The 24696-nt window shown below is 54.2% G+C and overlaps 13 protein-coding genes and 1 non-coding gene across 14 annotated transcripts; 9 read left to right on the top strand and 5 right to left on the bottom strand.

Annotated features, from left to right (window-relative positions):
• Positions 1-175: 175 nt before the first annotated feature.
• Positions 176-1170, top strand: ASPACDRAFT_55273 (RTA1 domain-containing protein; the record flags this gene model as incomplete). Its single annotated transcript, XM_020202976.1, has 4 exons — positions 176-326; positions 388-636; positions 694-941; positions 988-1170. 4 exons carry the CDS (start codon positions 176-178, stop codon positions 1168-1170), a joined length of 831 nt encoding a protein of 276 aa, XP_020051568.1.
• Positions 1171-2029: 859 nt separating this feature from the next.
• Positions 2030-2933, top strand: ASPACDRAFT_64507 (uncharacterized protein; the record flags this gene model as incomplete). Its single annotated transcript, XM_020204006.1, has 2 exons — positions 2030-2323; positions 2358-2933. 2 exons carry the CDS (start codon positions 2030-2032, stop codon positions 2931-2933), a joined length of 870 nt encoding a protein of 289 aa, XP_020051567.1.
• Positions 2934-3552: 619 nt separating this feature from the next.
• Positions 3553-4965, bottom strand: ASPACDRAFT_15889 (MFS transporter; the record flags this gene model as incomplete). The annotated part of the gene is made up of 3 exons (XM_020197155.1): positions 3553-3601; positions 3658-4523; positions 4576-4965. Coding segments are annotated over 3 exons (1305 nt in total), but the record flags the coding sequence as incomplete, so codon positions are not given.
• Positions 4966-5705: 740 nt separating this feature from the next.
• On the top strand, positions 5706-7933 carry ASPACDRAFT_55271 (uncharacterized protein; the record flags this gene model as incomplete). Its single annotated transcript, XM_020202975.1, has 4 exons — positions 5706-6618; positions 6668-7085; positions 7135-7429; positions 7490-7933. 4 exons carry the CDS (start codon positions 5706-5708, stop codon positions 7931-7933), a joined length of 2070 nt encoding a protein of 689 aa, XP_020051565.1.
• Positions 7934-8045: 112 nt separating this feature from the next.
• Positions 8046-9257, bottom strand: ASPACDRAFT_47970 (uncharacterized protein; the record flags this gene model as incomplete). Its single annotated transcript, XM_020202038.1, has 1 exon — positions 8046-9257. One exon carries the CDS (start codon positions 9255-9257, stop codon positions 8046-8048), a length of 1212 nt encoding a protein of 403 aa, XP_020051564.1.
• Positions 9258-10918: 1661 nt separating this feature from the next.
• Positions 10919-12264, top strand: ASPACDRAFT_1891830 (uncharacterized protein; the record flags this gene model as incomplete). The annotated part of the gene is made up of 1 exon (XM_020198640.1): positions 10919-12264. One exon carries the CDS (start codon positions 10919-10921, stop codon positions 12221-12223), a length of 1305 nt encoding a protein of 434 aa, XP_020051563.1. The 3' UTR covers positions 12224-12264.
• A 143-nt stretch (positions 12265-12407) lies between these two features.
• On the bottom strand, positions 12408-14336 carry ASPACDRAFT_1860272 (aminoglycoside phosphotransferase family protein; the record flags this gene model as incomplete). The annotated part of the gene is made up of 5 exons (XM_020197731.1): positions 12408-13238; positions 13293-13515; positions 13575-13808; positions 13874-14049; positions 14114-14336. 5 exons carry the CDS (start codon positions 14334-14336, stop codon positions 12415-12417), a joined length of 1680 nt encoding a protein of 559 aa, XP_020051562.1. The 3' UTR covers positions 12408-12414.
• Positions 14337-14647: 311 nt separating this feature from the next.
• Positions 14648-15133, top strand: ASPACDRAFT_47967 (uncharacterized protein; the record flags this gene model as incomplete). The annotated part of the gene is made up of 1 exon (XM_020202037.1): positions 14648-15133. The coding sequence occupies one exon, from the start codon at positions 14648-14650 to the stop codon at positions 15131-15133; it is 486 nt and encodes a 161-aa protein (XP_020051561.1).
• Positions 15134-15468: 335 nt separating this feature from the next.
• On the top strand, positions 15469-15540 carry ASPACDRAFT_t304. Its single transcript has one exon. It is a non-coding gene; the product is annotated as a tRNA-Ala (tRNA).
• Positions 15541-15646: 106 nt separating this feature from the next.
• ASPACDRAFT_1891829 (putative MFS transporter) lies at positions 15647-17497 on the bottom strand (the record flags this gene model as incomplete). Its single annotated transcript, XM_020198639.1, has 3 exons — positions 15647-15928; positions 16044-17284; positions 17358-17497. 3 exons carry the CDS (start codon positions 17495-17497, stop codon positions 15711-15713), a joined length of 1599 nt encoding a protein of 532 aa, XP_020051560.1. The 3' UTR covers positions 15647-15710.
• Positions 17498-18104: 607 nt separating this feature from the next.
• Positions 18105-19605, top strand: ASPACDRAFT_47965 (FAD-binding oxidoreductase; the record flags this gene model as incomplete). The annotated part of the gene is made up of 3 exons (XM_020202036.1): positions 18105-18533; positions 18593-18716; positions 18782-19605. The coding sequence occupies 3 exons, from the start codon at positions 18105-18107 to the stop codon at positions 19603-19605; spliced, it is 1377 nt and encodes a 458-aa protein (XP_020051559.1).
• A 929-nt stretch (positions 19606-20534) lies between these two features.
• ASPACDRAFT_36780 (SDR family NAD(P)-dependent oxidoreductase) lies at positions 20535-21393 on the top strand (the record flags this gene model as incomplete). The annotated part of the gene is made up of 2 exons (XM_020200243.1): positions 20535-21049; positions 21138-21393. 2 exons carry the CDS (start codon positions 20535-20537, stop codon positions 21391-21393), a joined length of 771 nt encoding a protein of 256 aa, XP_020051558.1.
• Positions 21394-21707: 314 nt separating this feature from the next.
• On the bottom strand, positions 21708-22510 carry ASPACDRAFT_47963 (uncharacterized protein; the record flags this gene model as incomplete). The annotated part of the gene is made up of 3 exons (XM_020202035.1): positions 21708-21881; positions 22034-22211; positions 22284-22510. The coding sequence occupies 3 exons, from the start codon at positions 22508-22510 to the stop codon at positions 21708-21710; spliced, it is 579 nt and encodes a 192-aa protein (XP_020051557.1).
• A 1425-nt stretch (positions 22511-23935) lies between these two features.
• ASPACDRAFT_47961 (uncharacterized protein) lies at positions 23936-24299 on the top strand (the record flags this gene model as incomplete). The annotated part of the gene is made up of 2 exons (XM_020202034.1): positions 23936-23988; positions 24056-24299. The coding sequence occupies 2 exons, from the start codon at positions 23936-23938 to the stop codon at positions 24297-24299; spliced, it is 297 nt and encodes a 98-aa protein (XP_020051556.1).
• Positions 24300-24696: the final 397 nt, after the last annotated feature.

Here is a 24696-nt window from a genome sequence, read left to right as displayed (position 1 = left end):
CTTGTGAACTAGCGGTGGACTGAGAGGCAATCGCGCCTAAAACAGGTATCTAAACGAGTACGAGACCCGAATACGACATCCCAGCCTCCAACTATACAGTCTATATTCGAGTAGACACATCCACTATATAAGCATATAAGCCTGTCGCCAACATCCCCACAACGTGGTCCCAAGCATGCCGACCTACATCCTCTACCAGTATGCCCCCTCTCTCCCCGCCGCCATTGCGGCGACGGTCTGCTTCGGCCTCCTCACCACCAGCCATGCCATCCACTACTGCGCCCAGCGCACCTGGTTCTTCACCCCGTTCATTATTGGGGGGATCTGTACATAGCCTCAGATCCTCAGATCGGCTTTCTAAGATCAGGGCACTAATACCAATCCCAGTCGAAACAGCCGGCTACATCGGCCGCATCATCAACAGCACCCAGACCCCGAACTGGACCACAGCCCCGTATATAATGCAATCCCTGCTGCTGCTCGTCGCCCCCTCTCTCTTCGCGGCCTCCATCTACATGATCCTGGCGCGCATCATCCGCCTCACCGACGGGGATACTCGCTCCGTCCTGCCGGCCCACTGGATCACCCGCGTGTTTGTCGTAGGGGATGTCCTTGCTTTCCTGGCGCAGGCGGGAGGTGGGTTCTTCTCTCTCCCCTTCCCCTCTTTTCTGCATGATCACTCATAAAATGTAGGCGGAGGCCTTCTTGCCAAGTCCAATTCACCAACCACCATCCAAACAGCCAACCGGATCATCATCGCCGGCTTGGGCATCCAGGTCGTCTTCTTCGCGGCCTTTATCCTCGTCTCAGCGGTTTTCCATCAACGCATGCGGTACCACCCTACGCGACGCGCGCGGAGGACCCGGGTGCCTTGGAATGGGCTTCTGTGGGTGCTGTACCTCACCAACGGGCTCGTTCTGGGGAGGTCGGTGTTTCGGGTGGTCGAATTCGCGATGGGGAGGGATGGGGGTTCTTCAACGGCGCGAGGTGTGGTTGTATGTGTTCGATGGGGCGGTGATGGCGTTGGTGATGCTGGTTTTATTGGTGTGGCATCCGAGTCGGTTGCGGGGCGTGAGGAGGGATTATGTGAGGGGGCAGGGAGGAGGGAAGAAGAGGAGGAGGAGGAGGAAAAGAAGGGAGGAGGTAGATGTGAGGGGAGTCTGGGTGTAAGTGTCTAGATACTGTGACAAGTATAGGATGGAAGTGTGAAATCTGAAATATAGGTTTTAGGATGTTTGAATGAAACGATTGTGGGTAAGGGTGTCTTCGAAGCTGTACTGTAGAAGTTGTTCATCTTGTAAGGCTAATGGAAACTCTTAAGTTACACCCTGGCATCATCAGTATAATAACACTGCTGGAAAGTTCTTGAGGTGAAACGTGAAAGATGGTGGATGTTGGGTTGAACGTCAAACAGTGAATGCGCAACGAAGGGAATGGGTCCGCCAGCTATATAAGCAGTCTCCTTTCTCTTGCTCTTCCTCTCCTCTGCATCTCTTTCACAACACACTTCTCTCCTTCTTCAGCCTACCTTCACCTCAACTTGATCACTCCTGCAACTTGGACTCGTGCCATCCAAGCCCCACTAGTCTTACCTTTCTCTTTTCGACTTCCATCTCCTCTGCATCATACGCTTACTTTCTTCAACTCATAACCATTCTTTCAGCTCATGTCATCTTTATCCTGTCAATCTCATTTTTCTTCTTAACGCTCTTGCCCATAAGTGCTGTTGATCATCTCCCGGATACGCTGTTCTACCAACACGTTACTGAGGCCCAACTCAGGCCATCTCAGTTCTGTCAACCTCATTTACTTTCTCATCTATCCTGTTCTTCCCCGTTGCCGAACATCTCCTAAGCAATCTATATTAACAGTAACAAAAAACAGCACGAGATTCGGCAAGCCCCTCTACAACAAAAACAAGACGCAGGTGCGAGTCGCTCTTCAACTTTCTCTCTGCCCCCTCCATGGCACCATGTTCCTTGCATGGTTGAGACACTAACCTTTGCATTTCCTTAGTCCCCCCTCCAAGATGGGCAAGAAAAGCCCAACCAAACCCAAGATCAACATCAAAATAAAAATGAAGAACAAAGAATCCAAAATCAGAGACAAGATAGACGACATCCTGGCACTGACTCACCAACGATCTCCCCAGATACAAGGGTTGTGGTTCGAGAACGAAAGCTACACCGACATCCCGACCGTGGTGGAGTGTCTGGAAGACGCCCGGCTCGAGCGAACGCCCGAGAGCTATGCGGAGCTCGTCGATCTCGTGGCAAGAAGCATGCCATCGAAGCGAGAGGGCAAAGACCTGCATTACGAGCATGTCCTCAGCAAGTTCTTGGTCTATCTCGCGACAGTACGCCCTGACTTCGATGCCTTCCCGCGCCACGGCGGCCTGCCAAGCGGAGTGGAAGACTCTCCTAAACGCCCGCCGAAATATGGAACAACAGGAGGAAATCGTGCAAGAGACCGAGGAGCTGCTCAGCGAGTGGGGCGAGAGGGGCCAGCGACTCTTGCACATGTATGCATATGTTACCCGGTGTTGGACCAACGGCCTCAAGAAGGCCTTTGAGCATGGATACTCGTACGAGGAGTGTGTCATTCGCCTGAATCGCGCCGTGCTCTCTCGTCAACGAAAGTCCGAAGCAGTAGGGAAGCGCCGCCATCCGAGAGTCATGCCGGGTGATGCCTGGACCGCGAGTAAAGGCGGCAAAAGCCCGGCGCCGGTCACGACGCAGGATCTCGACGACTTCGGGCTGATCATCAATGATCTGGGGCTAGTCGAGTCGAGACGCCAGTATGAGAGGGCCCAGCCTGCTGCTGCTCAAGGTGGTGTGGACCAGTCTGCGGACCAGGTCTCTCGCCCGGCTGACGTCGATGACGATGATGATAATGGGCATGATTATCGCTCGCGCAAGCGCCGTCGACTTTAAAGACTATCGTGGGTATCATTGGCAGATCTGACCTGTTGTGTTTGTTGATGCGTTCTGTGAGTTCCTGGCTAGGACCAATCAATGGTTTCGTGTTGGCCGACGTAAATTGTTATTGTTTTGCGAAGATGTCAAAATGCCATGAATCTTTCCTTGTTTACTTGTCCCAAGATACTCAAGGATTATGATTCAGTGCTCAGGAAGGCGAATCTCTATTCAGGCTCAGTCGCTTACGCTGTACTGTAGAGAGAGCACTCGGTATGACCTATAACAGCACGAAAGTCCATCATTCATGGCAGCGAGTGCCGTTACTATCAAGTTCACCGTCAATCCTCCCTAACTTTCTATCCAAACAATTGAAAATGAGAAGTATGAGCATTAACTCATTTCTCGTACTGCAGTCTGTCATTCAAACGTAACATATACTTTTGCCAACGATGTCTATGTACTGGCGCACTACTATACCTCTTAGCAGCTTTACTTCATCATTAGCTCATAAGTCTTATCAAGGGACCCCATGACCAGAGTCTTAATGGGCCTTCGTAGCATAGGGACTTCTGTCCCGCAAGTACTGCCCATACAATCCCAACAGCATCGCCGCCGGAAGCCCAATCCCCAACCCGATGAAGCCCAGCAGACTCCCCGACCACCCATAACCCAACGTAGAGTACCTATGAAAGCATTAGCCCTAGCTCGATACCAAAGGACTTTGACCCGAAGAGCTCACATGTAAGGCGCAAACATCGGAAACGTAAAACCCGCAATACACCGAATCGTCGACACGGCCGCCAACCCGCTGGCCGCATACCGGCCATACGTATCGATCACATACGCATTCACCGAGATGGTGCACGCCAACGCCCCCGCCACAAAGATCGAAGTGCCAATATTCGGCATGATCCAGTGCAGCTTCTTCTCGGCGGACCAGCCGTACCAGAACATGCCGGCGCTGAGGAACAGGGTGGCCGGGAGCATGATGGGGATGCGGAACTCGGGCACGCCCTTGCCCCCGTTGCGCCGCGTGAGGGTGCGGTAGATGCGATCGTTGACCAGCGTGCAACACTCGGCCGCCAGGGCCGACCCCACCGCGATGGAGATGTAGTTCAGCCCCGCGATCTCGGTGCGCTCGCCGTACACCTCCGTCCACAGGTCCACAAAGTCCGCGTACAGGATGTAGATGTTCCCGTACAGGTAGGCGTTGTACAGCGCCAGCACCTGAATGATGGGCTGCGTGGCCAGCAGCTTGAACGGCCGGATCAGGTTGGTCGACAGCTTCTTCAGGCGGCCTGCGTCGAGGTAGTCGTAGTCGGTGTACAGGTTGGTTGCGCCGGTGGTTTTGCTCAGTTGGGCTTTCTTGCGTCGGAGGAGGAGTGGTGGGTAGGTTTCCTCCAGGAAGAATAGGCCGGATAGTTGGATGGCCACGCTGAGCAGGGAGGAGGTGTAGAAGGTCCACTGCCAGCCGGTGTTCTGCGAGATGAAGCCGCCGATGACAGCCCCGACCAGGGGCGCGAGGATCGGCGACCAGCTGTAGATTGCGACGGCTTTGCCGCGGTCTTTCGCGTAGAAGAGGTCGCTGAGCGTGCCGCCTCCGATCTGGGAGACTGTCAGTTAGAGTTGCTGAGAAGAGCTGGGTTTAGTCACATACCCCGAGGGTGGCGCTTCCGCAGAGGCCGGCGACAAAGCGCAAGACAATGATGGCTTCCTTGGTGCGCGCACCGCCGCACGCGGCGTTGAAGACAATGTACATGAAGTTCCAGGACTGGACCACTCGCACCCGACCGTAGATCTCGGATAGCGGACTGGCGACGAGGGGGCCGCACGCAAAGCCCAGGAGGAAGATGGAGAGTACCATTTGCTCGACCGCCGGCTGGGTGATGTTTAGGTCGGATGCAATGGCCGGCAGTGCCGGAGCGACAATGGTCGACGACAAGGGACTCATGAAGACGAATGAGCTCATGGCAAAGATAGCCTTCCATTTGCGCATCGGACTCCAGTTCTTGGGGTTTTCGGGGTCGTCCTCGCCCTCCCAGGTTACCTGGTGGGTGTCATGGTGAACGGGTGTTCGGCGCAGTCGACACAGTTGGGAAGAAGACTCACTAGAACTCGGTCGGACTCGACGGTGCCATTCTCTAGGTCACTTTCTTTTGCCACCTTCTCCGATGACTTCTCTGGCAGTGGTGAGTCTGTGGATGGTGTTGGATTCGCATCTTCGTGTTCCTTGATGGTGTTCAACCGCTGCAGTAATTTTCTGATGTTCATGGCTGACAGAATGTCCCTATGTCCCCATTAGACTCACAGGGCTTGACATGAATTAAATTGCGAGTGTAGGCTAGTCTGGAGGATTAGTATATCAGATTGAAATTGTCAAGGTGGTGGATGTGAACTAATATGCCACCAAAGCACTAAACTGCCAAGTCAGTAGTGGAAATGCCGGTGAGCCCGAGTACTCCGATACAAGTCCGATACAAATCCTGAATTTCCTTCAAGTCCGGTCCATCGCGGACAACTTTTGACATTCGACAGTGGGGTTGAAGAAAAACTAGAGTTGCGTTATGCTCTTCCTGCTGTCCCATCTATCTCGACTATCTTCAAATATTACCAGGCTTGGGCAGTGATTCCCTGGTGGTGTGCGTGGTTGGCAGATTTATGTCACGTGACTTATATCGTACCATCGACTCCGTTTGTCGCGATCCCCTCTTCTTCTTCTCTTCCTCCCACAACCTCCCTCCATATGGCCGAAGAGCCAACAAGCCATCCATTTCGGAGTGTCTGGCCATGTATACCCTGAGTCGCCGGCGTAATCGCTCGCTGGCCTCGTGTGAGCCATGTCGCAAGAGCAAGATCCGGTGTGATCACGGCAAACCCACCTGTGCATCCTGCCAACGCCGTGGGCTCCACCCACAATGCTGGTATCATCCTGCCCCTTTGACCAAGCATCGGACTTCGCAGAGACACTCTTTGTCCACGCCACCGGGCTCACTCCGCGTCGCCCAGACGGGCCCACCACCGCAGCATCCGGTCGAGAGTCCCTTGGCCGAGACCCCAAAGTTCCACACTTGGCCGTTCATGTCCGCCGATCCCAATGACTCGTCATCGCTCACCCTCACCCCGGGCCGCCACAACTACAATCTCAAGGCCCACGACGAGCACTTGGCGGCCATCCAACGCATTGTTGCCCAGCTGAAGCTCTTACCCGTCATAGAAAAACAGTTGCATGAATATTACTCATTCAGCCTAGTCGCGCTGGTCCCTCAGCCGCTGCTCTTGCAGCTCATCGCCTCAATTCGGGCCGGTCTCGCAGCCTCGGGCTATAATCAGGACAGCTTAGATGCAGAGCTTGACATTCACTGCACATCGAGATTAGCCGAAGACATTCTACGGGCCTCCTCACTGGAAGTAGTTATCACCCGCGACTTGGATTTGCCGGCGTTCTGTGCCGTGTTTTGTGGGCCCAATCTACGCATAGAAACTCTTGGCCTCCTGTACACGATGGCCGCACGCGCAACCATGTTTGCTGTAGGGGACGGACATGACGAGGACCGCGACAATGCCTTCGTTCGCGATATGGGCTGGTACGGCAACTTGAGCCTGTGTCTGGCCCGTGAGCTTGCACCGCAAACGACCGATCTAATCACATGGCTTGCGCACGAGAACTTACAGTTAACCACAATCTTCGAAGGCGATGCAAGTAAGTTAAACTGCCACGGGCTCAGCGGGCACATTTAACAATGTTGCAGGCTTAGGTGTATGGAGACGCCTGGGCGATCTCGCCACAGACATCCTGGCCTTAGGCCTGAATCGAGAAGCAACCCACGCCACGACGCCATTCTTCCTTGCGGAATGTCGACGAAGAACCTTTGCTAGAGCTTATTACCTGGACAAAGTATTTGCATCGGTATTCATGCGGCCGCCGCGCATAACTGCTCGACATGCAGACTGCAGCCTTCCATTAGATCTATCTGATGAGGAACTTTTCGCGTCGTCAGATGTGATAGAGCATGCAAAGCTCAACCTGACACCGGACGGCTGGAACACCGACGGAAAGCATCGAGTTGCTACGTGGGCTCGAATACGCTATATTCTGGCGGAGTTCCGTGAGGAGACCGTCGAATATCAGTTTCGAGTCACGCATGCCGCTGATTCTGTGAAGCTTAGGTATGTAATGGCCTGACTTTTGTTGAAGCCACTCGCTCATCAGCTACAGAGAGTTATCCGATCGGTGCACTCAGGCATGGAATCGGCTACCTTCACACCTCCAGTACAGGCAGGACTGCTGGACGTCAAACCTCCCTCCAGAACTCTGCCACATGCATGCAAAGATCTACCTCTCTTATTTGCACATTCACTTTCAGATTTACAGACTCCTTGGGACTGCAGAAGGTCTCATTACCCCTCAGCCAGAACTGCTTGAGGTCTCAGCCAGTATGCTTGAAACCGTAATTCAGATGACAAATAGTCGCGGGAGAACCTCTTTCTCTCCGCGCGATCTGCCTGGGATTGTATGCTCCCCTGACTCGCATTGCACTGCAATAGTAGACCTCTCCATTGACCGACACTAGGTTCTCTCTTATGGTTTACCATGTGCTGCAATTCTCTCTGCCGCCCTGGAGAACGTGATGCAAGATTCAACAGCAGGAACAAGGCTTCCCGCAGGCATCAAGACCTCTAATCTCATTCGTCATCTCTCTGTCCTGGTGTCTCAACTGGAAAGCGTATCCAACCCCAACGAGACCAACTACGTATTCTGCCTCAAAGCATCGAGAGCTATTTCTCGCAAGCTCGACGGGATTCTAGACAGTTTTACAGTAGTCAGTTCTACGAAGACCCCTGCCCCTGGCTCCGTCCCTGAGCCCGTTCCGACGCCCCCACAAATCGACAGCACAGCCCCTATCGCGATGGGTGAAATTGATATGAGCTCATTGATTGATCTCGATAACTTTAATCTCACAGACTGGGCAATCAATTTTGACATAGGCATGAGTGATGAGTTAAGGATGTTCTGACAGCTTTTGAACCCTGGAACACTAAAGTGAAGGACCTGATTCAACGTTACCGACATTACAAAAACTGGCCAATGTACCACAATGAATACGGGCAGCTTTCTTTTCTCGCCCCTCAATTTTGCAGAAAGTCCCGCTTTCCCTTCAGAATCTCTGCGAAAAGATTCGCCAAGGCCTCCAAGGCACGATCACAGATTTGGTAGTGAATGATCAGCCGCCCCTGCAAACGACCCCGCATGGTCTTGACACCTGCATTCTCTGCCAGATCCGCAAAACGCTCCTTGTCAATCCCCGCGGCCTCCAAATCCAACCATATCATGTTGGTTTCGGTCGGATGCTGGAGCTTCCCGCCTAGACTCACCCACAGCTTGGAGAGTCTCTTTGCCGTCTCTTGGCTCGCGCGCAAGCGCCCACCAAGGAAGATTTGCTCCACCGCCACCCGGGCCGGGGCGCACACAATGCCGGCCGCGCGGATGCCTCCACCCAGCAACTTGCGCATCCAGCGGGCCCGCTTGATGAAGGTCTTGTTGCCAATGACTATTGATCCAATTGGGGCGCCCAGACCCTTGGTGAAGCACAGCTGCGCGCTGTCGAAACAGGTGGCGTACTCTTTGAGGGTGCCGGCGCCGGCCGCCACCGCCTCCCACAACCGCGCCCCGTCGAGATGCATGTGGATGGGCGGGTCCTGACTCCGGGCCCAGTTGGATATTGCACGCACGTCCTCGAGAGGCATGATGGTTCCGGACAGCGTATTCTCCAGACTGATGATGCGCGTGGGGCAGTCATAGACATCCTCACGGAGGGTAACATGCCGCTTCACGTCCTCGAGGGTGAGGTGATGTCCGTTCGACGGAGCGACGCCTTGCATGAGGGCTCCGCACAGCGTTGAGGGGCCGCCAGCCTCCATGCCAATGATGTGGCTGCGACTGTCGGCGAGGATGCTATAGGGTGGGGCCAGCAGGGCGGTTCGAAGCGCCACCTGGTTGCCCATGGTTCCAGACATGACCAGGAGTGAGTCTTCATGACCCGTCAGTTGGGCTATGAACTCCTGGAAAGAGTTTGTGGTAGGGTCCTCCTTCATGACATCGTCTAGCAAGCTTGTGTTGATGATCGACGCCAGCATGGCGATGTTGGGAGAAGTGACATAATCGGAGCGGAAGTCGTAAGCGGCCTGGCCAGGAGAGTCCCAAGCTGTTTGCTGATTTGGGGATAAGGGATCTCGGGTAAAGAAAGAAGTCTGGTCCTCCCATGTTTCCTCGCGGGGATCTTTGTAGGTGGAAGGGGGCTGAACTGCTCCCTCGCGGAAAGATGATACAATGGAAGACATTTTGCAGAGAAGATAACTGAGAGGTGATGAAGGATGCTTATTGTATCTTGGGGTCCTAACATTCGTTTTCCCACCCCTTCTTATACTCTTCTCTGCTTTCGTTTGAGCCTCACACCAAATCCCGGACCTTGAGTCCCCTCATCGTCCATCCCGCGCTGCACATTGATACTCTCTGGCTTTGCGATAATTATTGACAATTCCGTTGACAAACGGATTGACGTGCGAGAATCCTGCGATGGCTAGTGCGCGGGCCCGTAATGTTCTAGCCACCGGTGAGTCGACCGGAGGAGAACCGAGGAGGTTGATCATTGCGATCCTCCTGCAGTCAGATGGATACGTTTCCGCCCAGTAGGGTATTGCAGAAGATGGCGTGCTCCTCCCCTCGCACCCAATTTGTGGCTCACTCCGAGACCTCATATCCTCGGGAAACACTCGGAGGTGTTGATCGACAGGCTCAGACATATCCCGCGCGGCGACTTTCTTGGATATTGTTTCACCAAGCTGCCAAAACGAGTGGAGCGCGGCCCGATGCGGCAAATAACGGTGCGCACTACGTCTGCAGTCATCTTATGATTGATAATCTCGATCCGTGCATGGAGTACTGACGAGAGCGGCTGGAACCGCCGGCGGGAGGACGTCAAGACCAAGGTTGGCGCCGCACTTGGCAGGGCCTACCAAGCAATGTCAAGCTTACGGGGGATTAGCTTGTCTGCGTGGGCCTATGAGGTGTCTTAAATCTTGGCACAGAGTGCTATAGCCCCGGCATGCACGCCCCTTGCCGTTGCGTATACGAGCTCCGACGTTCGCGTCATGAATGACGATTCTTATCAATCTGTGCAAGAATTCAGTAGTCGAAGGCCTAGAGATCTGAGATAATTCTGCAGGAATGTTGTGTAATTTACGCTCGGACGTGATCTTCAGCAGTTATGACCGCGGTGCGCTTTCAGCCTCAAGACATTTCGTAAGGTGTCCGTGCTACAATTTCAGGGTCTCGGTGGATTACCAGTAGCAAAACGCCACGCTAAGACCCTGATGCGGTCCAGGCACGGGCTGGCGTCGGGAACGCCGTTAGGGGGCCGAGAAGTGGATTCCCTCGCCAATTCGCTGATTCTTCACGCTATACTGTTTCTGAATGTTTTCAGAGCGGGTATAGTAATGCTTAGAGTATCTTATAGTCTACATAAGCACTAAGGCCCGCTAATTATGACGATCGTACACGGAGTTGGGTGGCCAGGGTGCAGAATCGGAGTCCGCTCGGACGACCGTACAAAGTACGGGATCTGGCGCCATGTGGGGGGGAGTTGCAGTCATTTTAAATCATGCAGGGTCTAGAGAATCCTTTCTTCATGTCACCATATGATACGATTTGTCTCAGCGATGGAATGCACAATGTGATCGTCGTCATGAAGATTTCCTCCAATGAGGGGGTTGTATTGCGCCATGCCAGCGGCATTGGAGAGGTGCTGGACTGTGCCTTTGCCCTACTTCGATACCAGTTGTGCAGTACGTACATACAATCCAGTATGTGTATCTCGCTCCACTCATTGTGGCCTATATAAAATCCACTGAACTCAGCAAATCCAACACCACACACACACCACCTCTCTTCAATCAAGCAAACTCCATCCTCAACCCTGTTGATTCCCTCCCCATCAACCAACATGACCAAAACAACCCCCACCCTACCCCCCCGCCTCCAGGACCTCCTCACCCACGTCCGCACGCACTCCCCCTACTACCGCACTCTCTACGCCTCCCTGCCTCCGATCCCCGAAATCCCCACCCTCGCCTCGTTACCTCTAACCGACCCAACAACCTACTGGACCACCTCCAGCACCTCCGCCGCCTCCATCCTGACCGCCCCGCTCACCGACGCCCTCGTCATGCGCAGCGGCGGCTCGACCTCCACCCCGAAAACGGTATACATGACGCGGGCCGAGTTCCACGAAACCTCACGCATCAACGGGGCGCTCTTCCCCGCCAGCTGCAGCATTGTGGCAGGCGACCGCATCGCCAACCTCTCGTCGCAGGGAGGCCTGTACTCCGGGTTCATGACGTACGGATACACGGTGATGAACAGCGCGGTGCCGGTCGTGAATCTGCCGATTAGTGGGAAGGAGGCGCCCGAGAATATTGAGAAGGATATCAATGAGTTTGCGGCGACGGTGGTGATCAGCAATGTGTTTATCGCGACGAAGTTGGCGATGTTTTTGCGGGAAAGGGGCAGAGTGTTGGGGAGCGTGCGGCTGGTGCTGTACACCGGGGAGCCGTTTTATGGAGATCTCCGCGGGTTGTATGCGGCTGCTTTTCCGGGGGCGGTGGTGCGGCCGATGGCGTATGCTAGTGTTGAGTGTAAGGTTGTCGGGGTGCCGGTGCCGGAGTTTAATGAGGGGGATAATGGGGATGTGGATCCGGTGTATCGCGTGGTTGAGGAAGCGGTGGTGCTGGAGGTTGTTGGGGATGATGGGCACCCGGTTCGGGAGAATGGGGTCAGGGGGACGCTGGTGGTCACGAATTTGCTGAAGCGGTTGCAGCCGACCATTCGGTATCCGATTGGGGATGTGGGCGAGTGGGTGGATTTCGAGCGCGGGTTGTTCCGGCTGCGTGGACGGAGTGATGTCGGGGTCAAGGTCGGCACGGCGCTGTTGGATCGGGCGGTGTTACGACGGGTAGTGAGTGAGGTTCTTGGGGAGGGCGTGGCGGATAGTTTTCAGACGGTGTTGCGCAGGGAGAAGGGAAGGAATGTCGTGGTGTTTAGGGTTGCGGCGGAGAGGCCGGAGGATGGGCTTGGGGAGAGTCTGGCGGAGAGGTTGGAGGAGGCGGTGGCAAAGGTGAGTTCGAGTTGGTCGAAGAACCGCGAGGCCGGCCATGTGGCGCCGGTGCAGCTGGAGTGGGTGCGGTTTGAGAAGTTGGTGTTTATTGAGGCGAGTGGGAAGTTGAGGGAGGTTGTCGATGAGCGGTATTAGGATGTTGAATGAGTTCTACCAGGAAGCTGAAAGAAAAGGGGGGTCCGGGGGTTCTCCCCGGGAATCTTTGTACTTAGACTTAGGGTTGAGTTTAACCAGGAAGTTGAAAGAAAAGGGGGTCCGGGAGGTCGCCCCCGGGAAATCGTTATTCTAGACTTGATAGCATATGTCCGATAGAGGAGTGCACCAAGTTACAGACCAAATGGAGATTCGTACCATAGTCGTCTTTCGATCTCCAGCTCGTCTTTGTAGAGATCTCCGAATGCGTCCCAATGAATCTTCTCCAGCTCCGGATGGTTAATGATCCCGTACATGGCTTTGGTAAACTCCCAATACTCGGGGTAGTATCCGGCATATTCCCAATCGACAATCCCATTCAGTTTTCCGCGACTGATCATGAGATTTGTCCAGTGCAGGTCAGAATGGGTGAAGAACGACCTGTGCGGACGCGTATGAACGAGAGCTGCGGCTTCTCTCGTCTCTGTGGGCGTATATTCGGGAAGAAGCCGGCTACTGAAGTCGCTTTCCTCGTTGAATGGACCGAGGATTCCGGCACGCTGGTCACAAATCGCGCCCCCTAAGGTATTTGCAAAGCGGAAGGAGGTTTGATTGGGAACTTTTCGAATCTGGTCGACCACAGTTCTCAAGTCTACGGAAAGCTGCCTACGCTCAGGGTAGGACATCCGATGAGAGACACTGAGGAGCGTCTGGCCCTGGACCGTTGTCATGATGAGAATTCCGTCCTCGCCTTCTTGGTACTTGTCAATGCAGAGGGGCGCTGGAATCGATGTGTGTTGTTCAACCAAGCGCAAGGCCATGCCCTCGTTCTGTTGGGAGCGCCCGACTGTTTTCATGTATAGTCCCAGAGGGAGCCGTCTGACCACGGTACCGGTTTCGAGCGGATAAAGGTACTCTCCGAGTCGAGACAGGAGTTGGTAAGCGCACACTCTGCCGGCCTTGGGCACAAGATGCCAGCACTTGCGCAGTATCTGTAGGGTGGATTTCCCACAAGTGACTGTCAGATGGTAAATCAGCCCCAGCTTGATAATAATCATGGTGGATAACGTACATGTAGAAAGCCTAGGCCAGCCGGCAGCTATAAGGTCTTCGACATGAAAGAGCTGCACTGCGGAGGCAATTCTGTAGTGGGTACGGAATAAGGTTGGGCTGGGTAGGCAATACGTCGCTGGGTCGAGAGTATCAATCTTGAAGTGTTGGAATCCGGCGAAAGTAGTACCATCGCTGAGAGGAAAATCCTTATAATCTTTTGGGTGCGTACTAGCCACATAGTGCTTCATCGCCAGCCCCAATCAGTGCGTGAAGAGGCTTTTCGTGGGGAGAGGAAGCAAACCTTGGAGTTGCCGTCCTTTTGCTGCAATTCGGCCTGGTCAGTCCATTCGCCAGCAGATGTCGATGCCACAACCTCGATGTGACCAGCCCGGAAAGCGGTGTGAGCACCCGGTGATAGAAGCCAAAGGTTCTCGAGTGCCCGTTCGTGGCTCGGCTCAGAGAGCATGGTTTGTAGTTGGGATACTTTGGCGGGCGTAAAATAGGCATCCAAGAGCGGATAAAGCGATTCCTTTGTCTAAAAGGTAAATTTCACTCCAACGTTAACAACCAACGGATCTCTCTACCGACAAGGCTGCTCACTTCAGGGACTAGTTGGTCATCATGGAAGATGTTAGGTGGAATGATCCAAGCAGGTTCCGCACGCGAAAAGCCTCTAGCGCTCGGATCAACCTTAGAACCAACCAGACAGCATTGATCGCCATCCCGGCGTCGGACCAGGCCTTCTAGACCTAGCGGTACATCCACTCGCCGCGAGACTAATGCAACGATGATGGTATTAGTTCATCGCGGGCTGCAATTGCAGGAGGTCTGGTCGCTTACATTTCTGGGTCACTTGTTTCCACTCGCTCTTCAAATCTCGCAGGACGCCTTCGACATCGTTAGGAGCATGGGCTTCGATTCTCCTGGCGACATACTGCGCCGCGTATTCGGGATCGACCGCATGACAGAGGAACCTCTTCAGCAGCCAGTGCTCTGTTGGGGTGAGATCAGCGGATGATATCAAGGATAGAGTCGAGTTGACACGATTCGTCTCTGTGTCCATCGCATGTGTTATTTCTGGAAAACCTGAGCGTACAGGGAGCAAGATCGGATAGACAGAGGCTATGTGGTGGTAGTACGGTTGAAAGATCGAGGTAAAACTCCAGGGAGGCGGGAAGGAAGGGGGGATAATGCAACCCAACTAACCGCCCGGGCGCTTATTCTTGCAGTATACGCCCCCCAAACAAGATGAGATATGATCTATCTCTCCACAACTCCAACCTTATGTGACTGTACCTAACGTTCATGTATTGTTCAACACCAACTACACCATCTAAGCTCACATAGCCCGTCTAATCCACTGAAACCAAGACCATGGCCCTCCCCCTAAACCACAAACCCAACACCCTCTCCCTGCACCTCCTCGACCGCGGCTCCCCCTTCACCTTCCACTGGACCCTCTACCTCACCTCCTCCCCCCCGCACGGCCAGACCTTCCACCTCATCAACGCCCCGGGCTCAGACCTCTGGACATTCGACTCCCAACCCACGGAGGATATCACGCACGGCGGCCGGCTTCTGGTGGCGCTGGAGCTAGGCGAGATAGAGCCGGCGCTACATGCTGCGATGGCGGAACGGCTTGCTCAGGTGTCGGTGGGATACTCCACCAATTTCCGAGAGGCGATGACGTGTCGAATCTGGGTGAAGGAGGCGCTGTTTGCGCTGGAAGAGGAGGGGTATCTCTGTTTGCCTGTGGGAGGTGTGCAGGGGGTGGACGGGATTGAGGAGGAGGCGAGGGGGTGGGCGATGCGGAACCGGGTTGCTGGACGGTTTGGTGTTAAGGTTTTGGGTGGTGTATGAGCACATTTGTTTGGGGGGTGAATGTGAGGATGGGTTGTGAGAGTGGTGGTGGTAAATGGCTACCTGACAGCCGGATATATATATATGTTGCGTGTATAGATTCTCCTTTGACTTATATAAAACCCTTATATGTGAAAGACAACGCAGGTTGCTGATTCAGATATAAGGGGGGCTGAAGATGGCCTGAAATCATGATTACATAGCAATAATCTTACAAGACGCTCGGGAGACATATATGTTGATTGTGAAGTCAAAAGGTTGAAAATTGATTTGATTTATACCGATCACATCATACAGGACTATGATGGCAAAGAAGCGTCTCTCTGATATCAACAGGGGCTGTGGTTTAGTGGTATAATATTCCCTTAGCATGGGAGAGGTCCGGGGTTCGATTCCCCGCAGCTCCATTTTTTGCTTCCATTTTTGCTGTTCTCCCGGTTGCTCCCCCTGCCAGGCCGTCAACCACAACACATTACAATCAAAATATGAGCAGTCCTGCCAATCTGCCTCTGCCTCTGTTCAAATCAAACCCCCGAGCTGGACCTCTACCACCTCCCACATCCTCACAACCAGCAGACTACTCGCCCACCTCCCGATCCTCACTCCAGTGGGCGTACTTCTGCATCACCCGCCACTGCCACGTCCGATGCCGCAACGGTCGGCCCCAGAAATAGAACGGCACGAAGAACACCACCACCACCCCGGCGATGATGGCCATCTCGCCGAACGCGAGGGAATACCCACTCTGATCGATCCAGGGATTCGTGTAGAAGGACAGGAGGAACCCAAAGGCCGCTATCAGTCATGTCAGCTTGTCTTTGTCCTCGTAAAATGCCCAAAACACCCAGATCCAACACTAACCCCACAAACTGAGACAAAACAGACCAAAAGGGGAAAGGGGGGAATATACCCTTAAATGCCAAGATCGAAACCGTGACCTCCCCCACCGCCGGCCGATAACTATCAATCACATACACCATCGTAGCGTTGGTGGCCTGCACGATCGCGAAGTTCAACAACCCCAGTCCCAGCGTCGGCACCATCCAATGCAGCCGGTTGTTGATGCCCACCCCGTACAGAATCAAGGCCACGGGAGCGCACGCCCCGCCGATGACGACGGAGGGGAGGCGCATCTCCGGATGCCGGATGCCCCCGTTGCGGCGCGTGAACCAGTCGGCCGTCCAGTCGGACAGGTGGCCGCCGAAGGCGATGCCGATGGCCGAGCCGACCATCCCGGATACAAAGCAGAGGCCGATCTGCCAGGTCGTGAAGTCGTAGGCCGCGGCGTAGGCGGTCGCGAAGTTGGAGGTGATGGCGACGAGGAAGCCGATGGTTACGGCGAAGACGAGCGAGGTCCAGAGGACTGGCGGGAGGATGATGAGGGCGATGGGGCGGAGGAAGATCTGCAGGAGGGATTCGGTGGTGTAGGTGCCTGTGAAGAGGCGGAGGGAGCGGAGGTAGGGCTGTTTCTTTTGCCGGATAGGGCTGGGGGTAGCGGATTCCAGGGTGTGTGGGGTTTGGGTTTGGGGGTGGGATTGCTCCGCTAGCAAGGCGTTTTGGCGGTCGAAGGTGGTCTCAGGGAAGGTGAAGATAACCAGCAGAGTGACGCCTCCAATCAACGCGGTCGCCACGTAGTAGATGTACCGCCAGCTCAGGGTGATGGTGATGAGCCCGTCAATGATGATCCCGCCGGCCACCCCCATGGAGAGAGCGGCAGTATACAGGGCCATCACCGTGCCTCGCTCATGTAGGAAGAAGATATCGGCAATCGTCAGCGGGCCCAGACACTCCCCTGCCCCGGCCGCAAACCCCATGACGATCCGCCCGGCCAGCTCGACCCCATACGACTTCGCGAACCCGGTCCAGAACCCAGTAACAACGTACAGGACAAAGGAAATGACATAGATGGGGCGGCGGCCGTACTTGACAATGAACGGCATCCAGAAGAGCATTCCAATCCCTTGACAGAGAGCGGTGGTGCTGAAGAAGTAGGCCACCTTGGAGATATGGGCGCTGAAGTCGGGGCCCTGGGGTCCCAGGAAGTCGACGGTGATCTCCACGATAGCCACAGTCGGACCTGCAGACAGAAAATTGCAGAAGAAGACGGCCAGGCAGACGAGGACGGCAATATAGTATCGGAACGCAGAGGACCTAGGTGCAGATTGTGATTAGTATGACCTGAAGGGAGACTGACTGGAGACAGGAGGATAGAGGATATGACTACCAGTTTAGCGGGTCATTAGGGTCCCGCGAAGGTGTGGGGACCAAGAGGATCTCGTTTGTCTCATGATGGCGGAGACGTAGAGTCCCCAAGGTGTCCTTTGGGACGGTTTCGTGGTGGGTTTCGGTGGGCTTTGAGTCCATGCTGGGCGGCTAAGGGGCGAGGCCTCGACTGTTGTGCTCGGCGAAAGGAGATGGACCTGCCTTATATAGACAAAAGCAACAATGTGCAGGAAACTGCCTCTAGACAAGAGAGGCACGGCAGGAGAAGAGGTGGTGGCTGTCATGTTCACTCCAGCATACACCGGTCCCAGTCCTATTCAGAATCACTGGGGCGGTGGGCACCCGGCGCAAAGAAGTTGAGTGTCCTACAGTATAGCAGTCGAAGGAAATCACAGCGTCAACGACCTTGGATTTAAAATTTCCCCCACACTCGGGAACGAGGGTCGTCTTCCCCAGATCTGCGAAATGCAGATAATGGTACGGAGTAGATGCTTACGAGTCTCAGGTTGACAGAGCGGGGTAAAGGGTAAGGGGTAAAGTAAGGCAAGTGGTCCACAGCCAGTCCCCGATTGCTGTCGCCACAAACAAAGCCCTAAGCCACTTACTGACGTTCTGTCGGCCGTAGCTAGCCTACATATAATTAGTTGGCTCCAGCCTCAATCACTTTCCAACTGCTCTAATTAACTTTACATACACCATCTACCTTTTCGCGAAATCATTATTACTTGTCCCTCGTCCCTCCGACACGATGCAGATAATCTGGCGCGACTCCGCGCCCGCCGCCGAATACGAGGAGGCCCGCGTGGGCCGAGTCTTCAACCACCGACGTCCCGACCGCTTCCCCCTGGCTGTTGTCAAAGCCACTTGCCAGGAAGACATCATCGCAGCAGTCAAACTGGCTAAAGCGAAAAATTGTCGGCTTGCCGTGCGCTCCGGGGGCCATTCGTGGGCCGCCTGGAGCGTGCGTGACAATTCGATTCTCCTCGATCTCGGCAATTACAAGCAGCTGGACGTCGACCCCGCCACTCGCACGGCGAGAGCCACACCCAGCATGACGGGACGGGAGCTGAATGGCGTTCTCATCAAGGAGCACAATCTGATGTTTCCCGGGGGTCATTGTCCGGATGTTGGGCTCGGGGGATTTCTGCTCCAGGGCGGGATGGGGTGGAACTGTCGGGTACGAGGTCCTTTAACCAGTTGCCGGATTGCCACATTCCGACTGACACTGACTCCTAGAATTGGGGCTGGGCGTGCGAGCGCGTCCAGGCGGTCGATGTGGTCACCGCACAGGGCGATGTTCTACATTGCAACGCCACCCAGAACCGGGAGCTGTATTGGGCTGCCCGCGGTGCCGGTCCGGGTACGTGACGCACATTCCAACACTTCTCCCCCCAAATCCTGTCTCCTAACCAAATCACCTCATAGGCTTTCCCGGGGTAGTCTCGAAGTACCACCTCGAACTCATCCCCTACCCGCGCGACGGCTTCCGCTCGTCCGGCTACATCTACCCGATCCGACTCTACCGCGAAGCCTTCAGCTGGATCCTGCAGGCCACCCCGACCTCCGATGAAGACACCGAAATCGCCGTCGTCGCGCAATACCCCGAGGGAATGGACGAGCTGTGCCTGTTCGTCCTCTTCGTGACGATGAAGCACGATCCCGCGGCCGCAGAAGCCGCCCTCCGCCCGCTGCACGACTCCCGCCCTGCCGGGGCCATCGTCGAATGGTTCTGCGAGACCGACAGCTTGGAGAAGCAGTACGAGAACCAATTCAAAGCCAATCCGGAGGGCCACCGGTATTGCGCGGAGAACGCGTACATCCGGAACGATGCGGATGTCCCCGCCGTGCTGGAGGAGGCGTTCACCACCCTCCCTCACCGCAAGGCCTTTGCCCTCTGGTACGCAATGTACCCCTGCAGTCGGCGCAAGCTGCCAGATATGGCGTTGAGTATGCAGAGCGATCATTACTTCGCGCTGTATACGGTGTGGGAGGAGGCCCGAGATGATGCGCGCTGCCAGGGGTGGGTGGCCGATGTCATGCAGAAGGTGGCGCCACATGCGGTGGGGGCGTACTTGGGGGATTCGGATTTCCAGGTGAGGAAGACGAAGTTCTGGGCGGATGACAATGCGCGCAGGCTGATGGGGTTGAGACGGCGGTTTGATCCCGAGGGGCGGATTTGTGGGTATCTGGATAAGGGGGATACGTCGGGGGTACGGGGGTTGGCTATTGAAAGTGAGGTTAAGTTGTAGGGTGCCTTGGTTCTAGACTGTTGTTTTTGTTTGGATAGATGAATAAATCATTTACCGGACTCTAGACTACTGCCTGCAATGTTTTGAATGCTTGGACAGAGCTAAGATTTTAGCAGCAGCGCTAGTGGGATAAGACTATGGCCGTAGCGCCTGTGACCCAATCAGACAATGGAGTGCAGTGACTAAGCGGCATCTTCCCCAGGTTTTCAGCCTTGGCAGGCCCTTGGCATGATGAACAGGCAGTTGATGATGTATTGAGGCACCATCTGAACGAGCACCCCCACATTCCGCTCCTTCCTCGTCTTTATTGTTGACATAGATAGTATATTCGAGATGACTGAAGCACATTCCCAGCAGAGGAAATTAAATTGTTATACTTAATGCTCTCAAGCAGATGTTTCTCCCTGCAGAAGTGGACCCAGATAGCATAGCACACAGCTTGAATGCGAGTCTTGATCCACCGAGTAAGGCAGAGAATATACCGGAGAACTAGTCTTCCGGCACTAGCCAGCCAAGCTTGCCGGGCTTGATCACTCGATCGACCGGGAAAGCGATCTCCCAGTCTCTTCCGGAGAGCCCACCTCCTCGGGAGTAAGTACCACCTCAGACACCAGGTCAAGGAATGAGGAAGAATCTTGAACTGAACTGATCGGGTTGTGGAGACATTCGGAAGCACACGTTGACATGTCCGCCGGCTGGTGTGGCAAGACATCCGACAAGCAAGCCCTACCATGCGGGGATCCGCAGACGTCACCCTGCTAGAACGTGTCCACATCCACACATCCCTTATGGTATAGCTTGGTCAATCCTGAGAGAGGCATTCCTTCATCAACCTAACAATTCCACACCGACTATCAAAAATGTCCCCAACGACTCGCCTTGCCCAGCTCAGCAACCAACTAAGCCAACCACCCCCATCCACAGCCACAATGACCACCACCCCGCAAACCCTCAAAGACAAAGTCGCCATCGTCAGCGGCTCCTCCTCCGGGATCGGTGCCGCCATCGCCCGCGAGCTCTCCGCGCGGGGCGCCAGCGTGGTCATCAACTACCCCTTCCCCAGCCTGAAACCTCAGGCCGACAGCGTGATCGCCTCGTTACCGTCGCCCGCCATCGCCGTCGAAGCCGACATGTCCACCGCCTCCGGTCCGGGCCAACTGGTCTCCGCCACCATGGCCGAATGGGGCCGGCTGGACATCGTGGTGAACAGCGTCGCGGTGGCGGTCAACAAGCCGCTGGAGGAGCAGACCCTCGACGACTGGGACGCGCTGGTGAACCTCAACGGACGGGGGACTTTTCTCCTCACGCAGGCGAGCCTGACGCATCTGACGAGAGGCGAAGGGAGGATCGTCAATATCTGCAGTCTCAGTGCGCGGGCGCCGCCGCCGAATCAGACCATCTATGCCGGCACCAAGGGGATGGTGGATTCTTTTACGAAGTGTTGGTAGGTCTTATTGGTCTTTTCTCCGAGAAGATTTGTCGTGGGGAGAAGGGGGGGGGAAGGGGGGTGATTGGGCTAATGAAAGTTGCAGGGCAAAGGAGCTCCCTCCTAAGTATGGCTGTACGGTCAACGCCGTCAGTCCCGGGCCGACGAGGACGGAAGGGTTCGCTGCGGCGGGCGAGGAGCAGATGAAGATTCTACAGCCGACAATCGACCATACGCCTGTTGGGCCGAGGATGGCGCAGCCGGAGGAGATTGCCTGGGCGGTGGGGTTTCTGTGCGAGGAGCGGTCACGGTGGATCAATGGGGTGCATTTGGTGGCTTCTGGGGGGTTGTTTGTTGATTGATTTGGGGTGGCGGGGTGCTTTCGAAGTTACTGGTGGGGCTATTCAAGGTGGGGATGATTCATGTACTTATTACTTTAGTGGAGACAAGCGAAGAGACACAGTGACGACAGAATGCATATGGATGTTAAAGAATTATTAGATCGCTTTTATAGAGCTAGGTCGAACCATGGAAAATATGCAGGCGCCTGCGCTGCATTGCGAAAGTCCCCTCCAACCCCAAAATCCCTGTGAAGAAATCCATTAACACCAAAGCCTCACGACGCCATCACTACCAAAGACCAATAAAAGGAAGAAAATGAAAGACGAAACCAGTCCTAGAGGGTATTCCCCGTTGGATTGCCGTAGTACCACTCTCCCAGCTCCTTGAAAGCAGGAGAGATTTGTGCCGGAAAATTGTAAAAGGCTGTGCGCCTCAGGATCAGGAGCTGCCCATCGTAGTAAGCTTCAATGGCACGAGCACGTTTGCCCATGAAGGACACCATGAAGACCTGTATAGCAATGCCTGATCAGTCATTTGTCCCTGTGCTGTAACGAGGGAGGATGGTAGAGAAGGAGAGAGAGAGTGTGTGTGGGTATGTGTGTGGTACCCGTTAATCATATGTTCCAGAAGAGGCCGTTTCCTCAAGCGACCCAGCATCACCCGAAAAAGGATCAGAAGCTCTCCACGAAGCAATCTGTGATGGCCCCCCTCCATGTTGTTATAGATCGCCGCTTTGCTGTGTGGGAAGTTCGATCCGCGGATGTCCATTAGATTGAAAGCACCAAACTCGGGTTGGTCGTATTGGTACACGTGCTTGTAAGTCCTGTGATCGTCAGGACTGGATGCTTATGTTAGTGCGAATGGTTGAGACCATTGAAAGGCGCATAGTCAGGGTCAAAGGGAGACTCACTCTCCCGACCACCATGGCCAGCCCTCCAGTCTAAAGTTATGGCTTCTGCAATAGCTTGACCAGTTGCCTTGAACCTGGTATGCACGATCTACAGGCCGCTTGAGAGCAGTGTCCTCATCACCCAAGCATTTCGTGAGATTCTTAACGCACTCGGCAGGAGGCGATGAAAAGCTCGAGCGGGGTAGAAAGAAGTAAGGCTTGTCCCTTGAATTGGAATTGAGGGTCATTTCTTGGACCGGCACCTCCAAGGTCGGGTCGGAAGTTGGTCCAAGCTGCTCAAGGGCGGACAGCGGCAAGATGTGGCTGGCCCGGGCCGATTCTGCGGGATTCCCCAAGCGGTCAGACCGCAATTAACCGCCCAGCCCCGCGCGGATGGATGTCAAACCCGCTTTTGAACTACAAGCAAGTCAGTAAGTAGTTATATTTAGTACTGAGTATCGAGAGGCTTCAAGTTGTCTAGGATAGTACAAGGCTTTCACTTAGGTGGTCAATCCTTAAATTCAATTGGGTATCAACCAGCAGCTGTCAAGTCAGAGCATGTTTGAAGAATAACAGTCAGCATCCACTCATGTCTCATTTCTTCCACACCCAAAAAGCACGAGCGACACCGCGGCGACTAAGGATGTGCCCATCAGGGAACAGAGATCAGCCTTTTGATATCTTAAGAGAATGTGCTTGTATGAAGCAAACACTCGCGGGGTCCCCAGTCTTTGACCACATATTAAGTCCAATGACCGACCGGGAGAAGAGGCTAAGAATCTGTGGAATATCACATGAGAACAACACTTTGCCAACTCACCACTTTCTCCTAGAACTCCCATCGCAGCCATGAGTGATCTGTCGGAGGTTTTGCCTGATATTATCACGGGGTGGATCGATGCTGTCAGCGACTGCAGGCTCACAGACAAAACAATCCATACTGCAACGGCGTTGTCCTCTGCATCCAAGATCGGATTCGATCAGTTTCTTCTTCTCCGGGTGATATGGATTCGTCATGAGAAGCCACAGCTGCTACATCGGCACCTAAATCTGGAGGACCAGGCTAATCAAGCAAAAAAATTCCTCGACCAATACAGCTCGTCGAACACGTATTGTGGGAACCTCCATTCTCCAGCACATATCCCTGAGGGAACCTTTGCCCTTGCTCGGCGTTACCAGCTGGAGGTTTCAACATACAAGAATAGCTGTTGACCCACTAGTCTTTGCCTCGCCAATTAAAACACGCGCAATGAGACGAGTTGGGCGACAGCAGCAGGGCATACGCGGGCTGCAAGAATCGATGACCCACACTCACTTGAGTTCGCCTACAAGGAGAACCCGCAACGAGGAGCCGTTTGAACTATCGGAAGAGGACGACCTCAGTTCCCGTGAAGAAGAGCCCAGTCCCTATCAACTCTACTCCCCGGTCCCATCCAAGTTGATCAACGTCCTGTACCCCCCAACAAAAGATGAACAGATTGTGAACACCGCCCTGATTGTCTTCCTGAATGCTCTGACTATCCACACCAAACTTACCTCGAAATGGACTCTACATCGTCGAGAGTTCATCGATACTTGCACGATCGCCGTGGAGAGCCATGTGTCATCATTGAAGTGAAGCCGGTTCACAGACGTCACAAGCTGGTGACTATTCAGATGCAGAGAATGCTCAAATGATTGCTTGGATTTTGAGTGATGACGAGTCCGCCCAGAGGCGTCACCAGAAGTAAGTCTGAGCCCCCGTATATTCTCTCGCTCAAACCTTTCGCCGTCTCTGACAACATGAAACCCAGGCGAGTCCATATCGCGCAGGACCGACACGAGATCTCTGTGACCGTGGCCGAGTACAACGACCACTATCTAGCGTATTTGAAGGGCACCGACGTCTCATCAACCCCGCCGAAAGACGATACATCATTTCTTAAGATGCGCCAATATGGTCCGTGGAATACATTAGATGTCTCTCACGTACGTGAGCTGGGAAAGCTTCTGCTTGCAATCACGTTGAGAGCAGAAGACGAGTACAGAACCAATTGATTGATCTCAGCTTGTGGGTCGGGCTTGGATGAGGGTCGCCCATCGCACGCTGTGAGATTGTGCTACATGTGGAATCACGAAGCAAAGCATTGAGATTGTGTTTCTTCTTGTTTTGTTCTTTGAGTCTCTATATCTTCATTTTCTTCTCTTCACCTGCTGTTTTTTCCTTCTGGCATTCTTATATCTACCACTCTATGACCTGATCCAGCTGAATATAAATACTTTCTTTTTCTTGTTCAAAAGATCATTAGCTGACAACAGTGTTCGAGGACCTATTAGTCTTAGTTAACCTAGGCTTTTCCGGAATGGCTATCGTAAGATACAGTACGCCTTTTGATTGTAGCAGTTGGGTACAGTGAGTCTGCAATTCAAATGATATGACGTACATGGACTTTAC

The sequence above is a fragment of the Aspergillus aculeatus genome (genome assembly GCF_001890905.1).
Source record: "Aspergillus aculeatus ATCC 16872 unplaced genomic scaffold ASPACscaffold_21, whole genome shotgun sequence".
In the NCBI taxonomy this organism is placed as follows: domain Eukaryota; kingdom Fungi; phylum Ascomycota; class Eurotiomycetes; order Eurotiales; family Aspergillaceae; genus Aspergillus; species Aspergillus aculeatus.
This window is presented reverse-complemented; position numbering and strand designations above follow the sequence as displayed.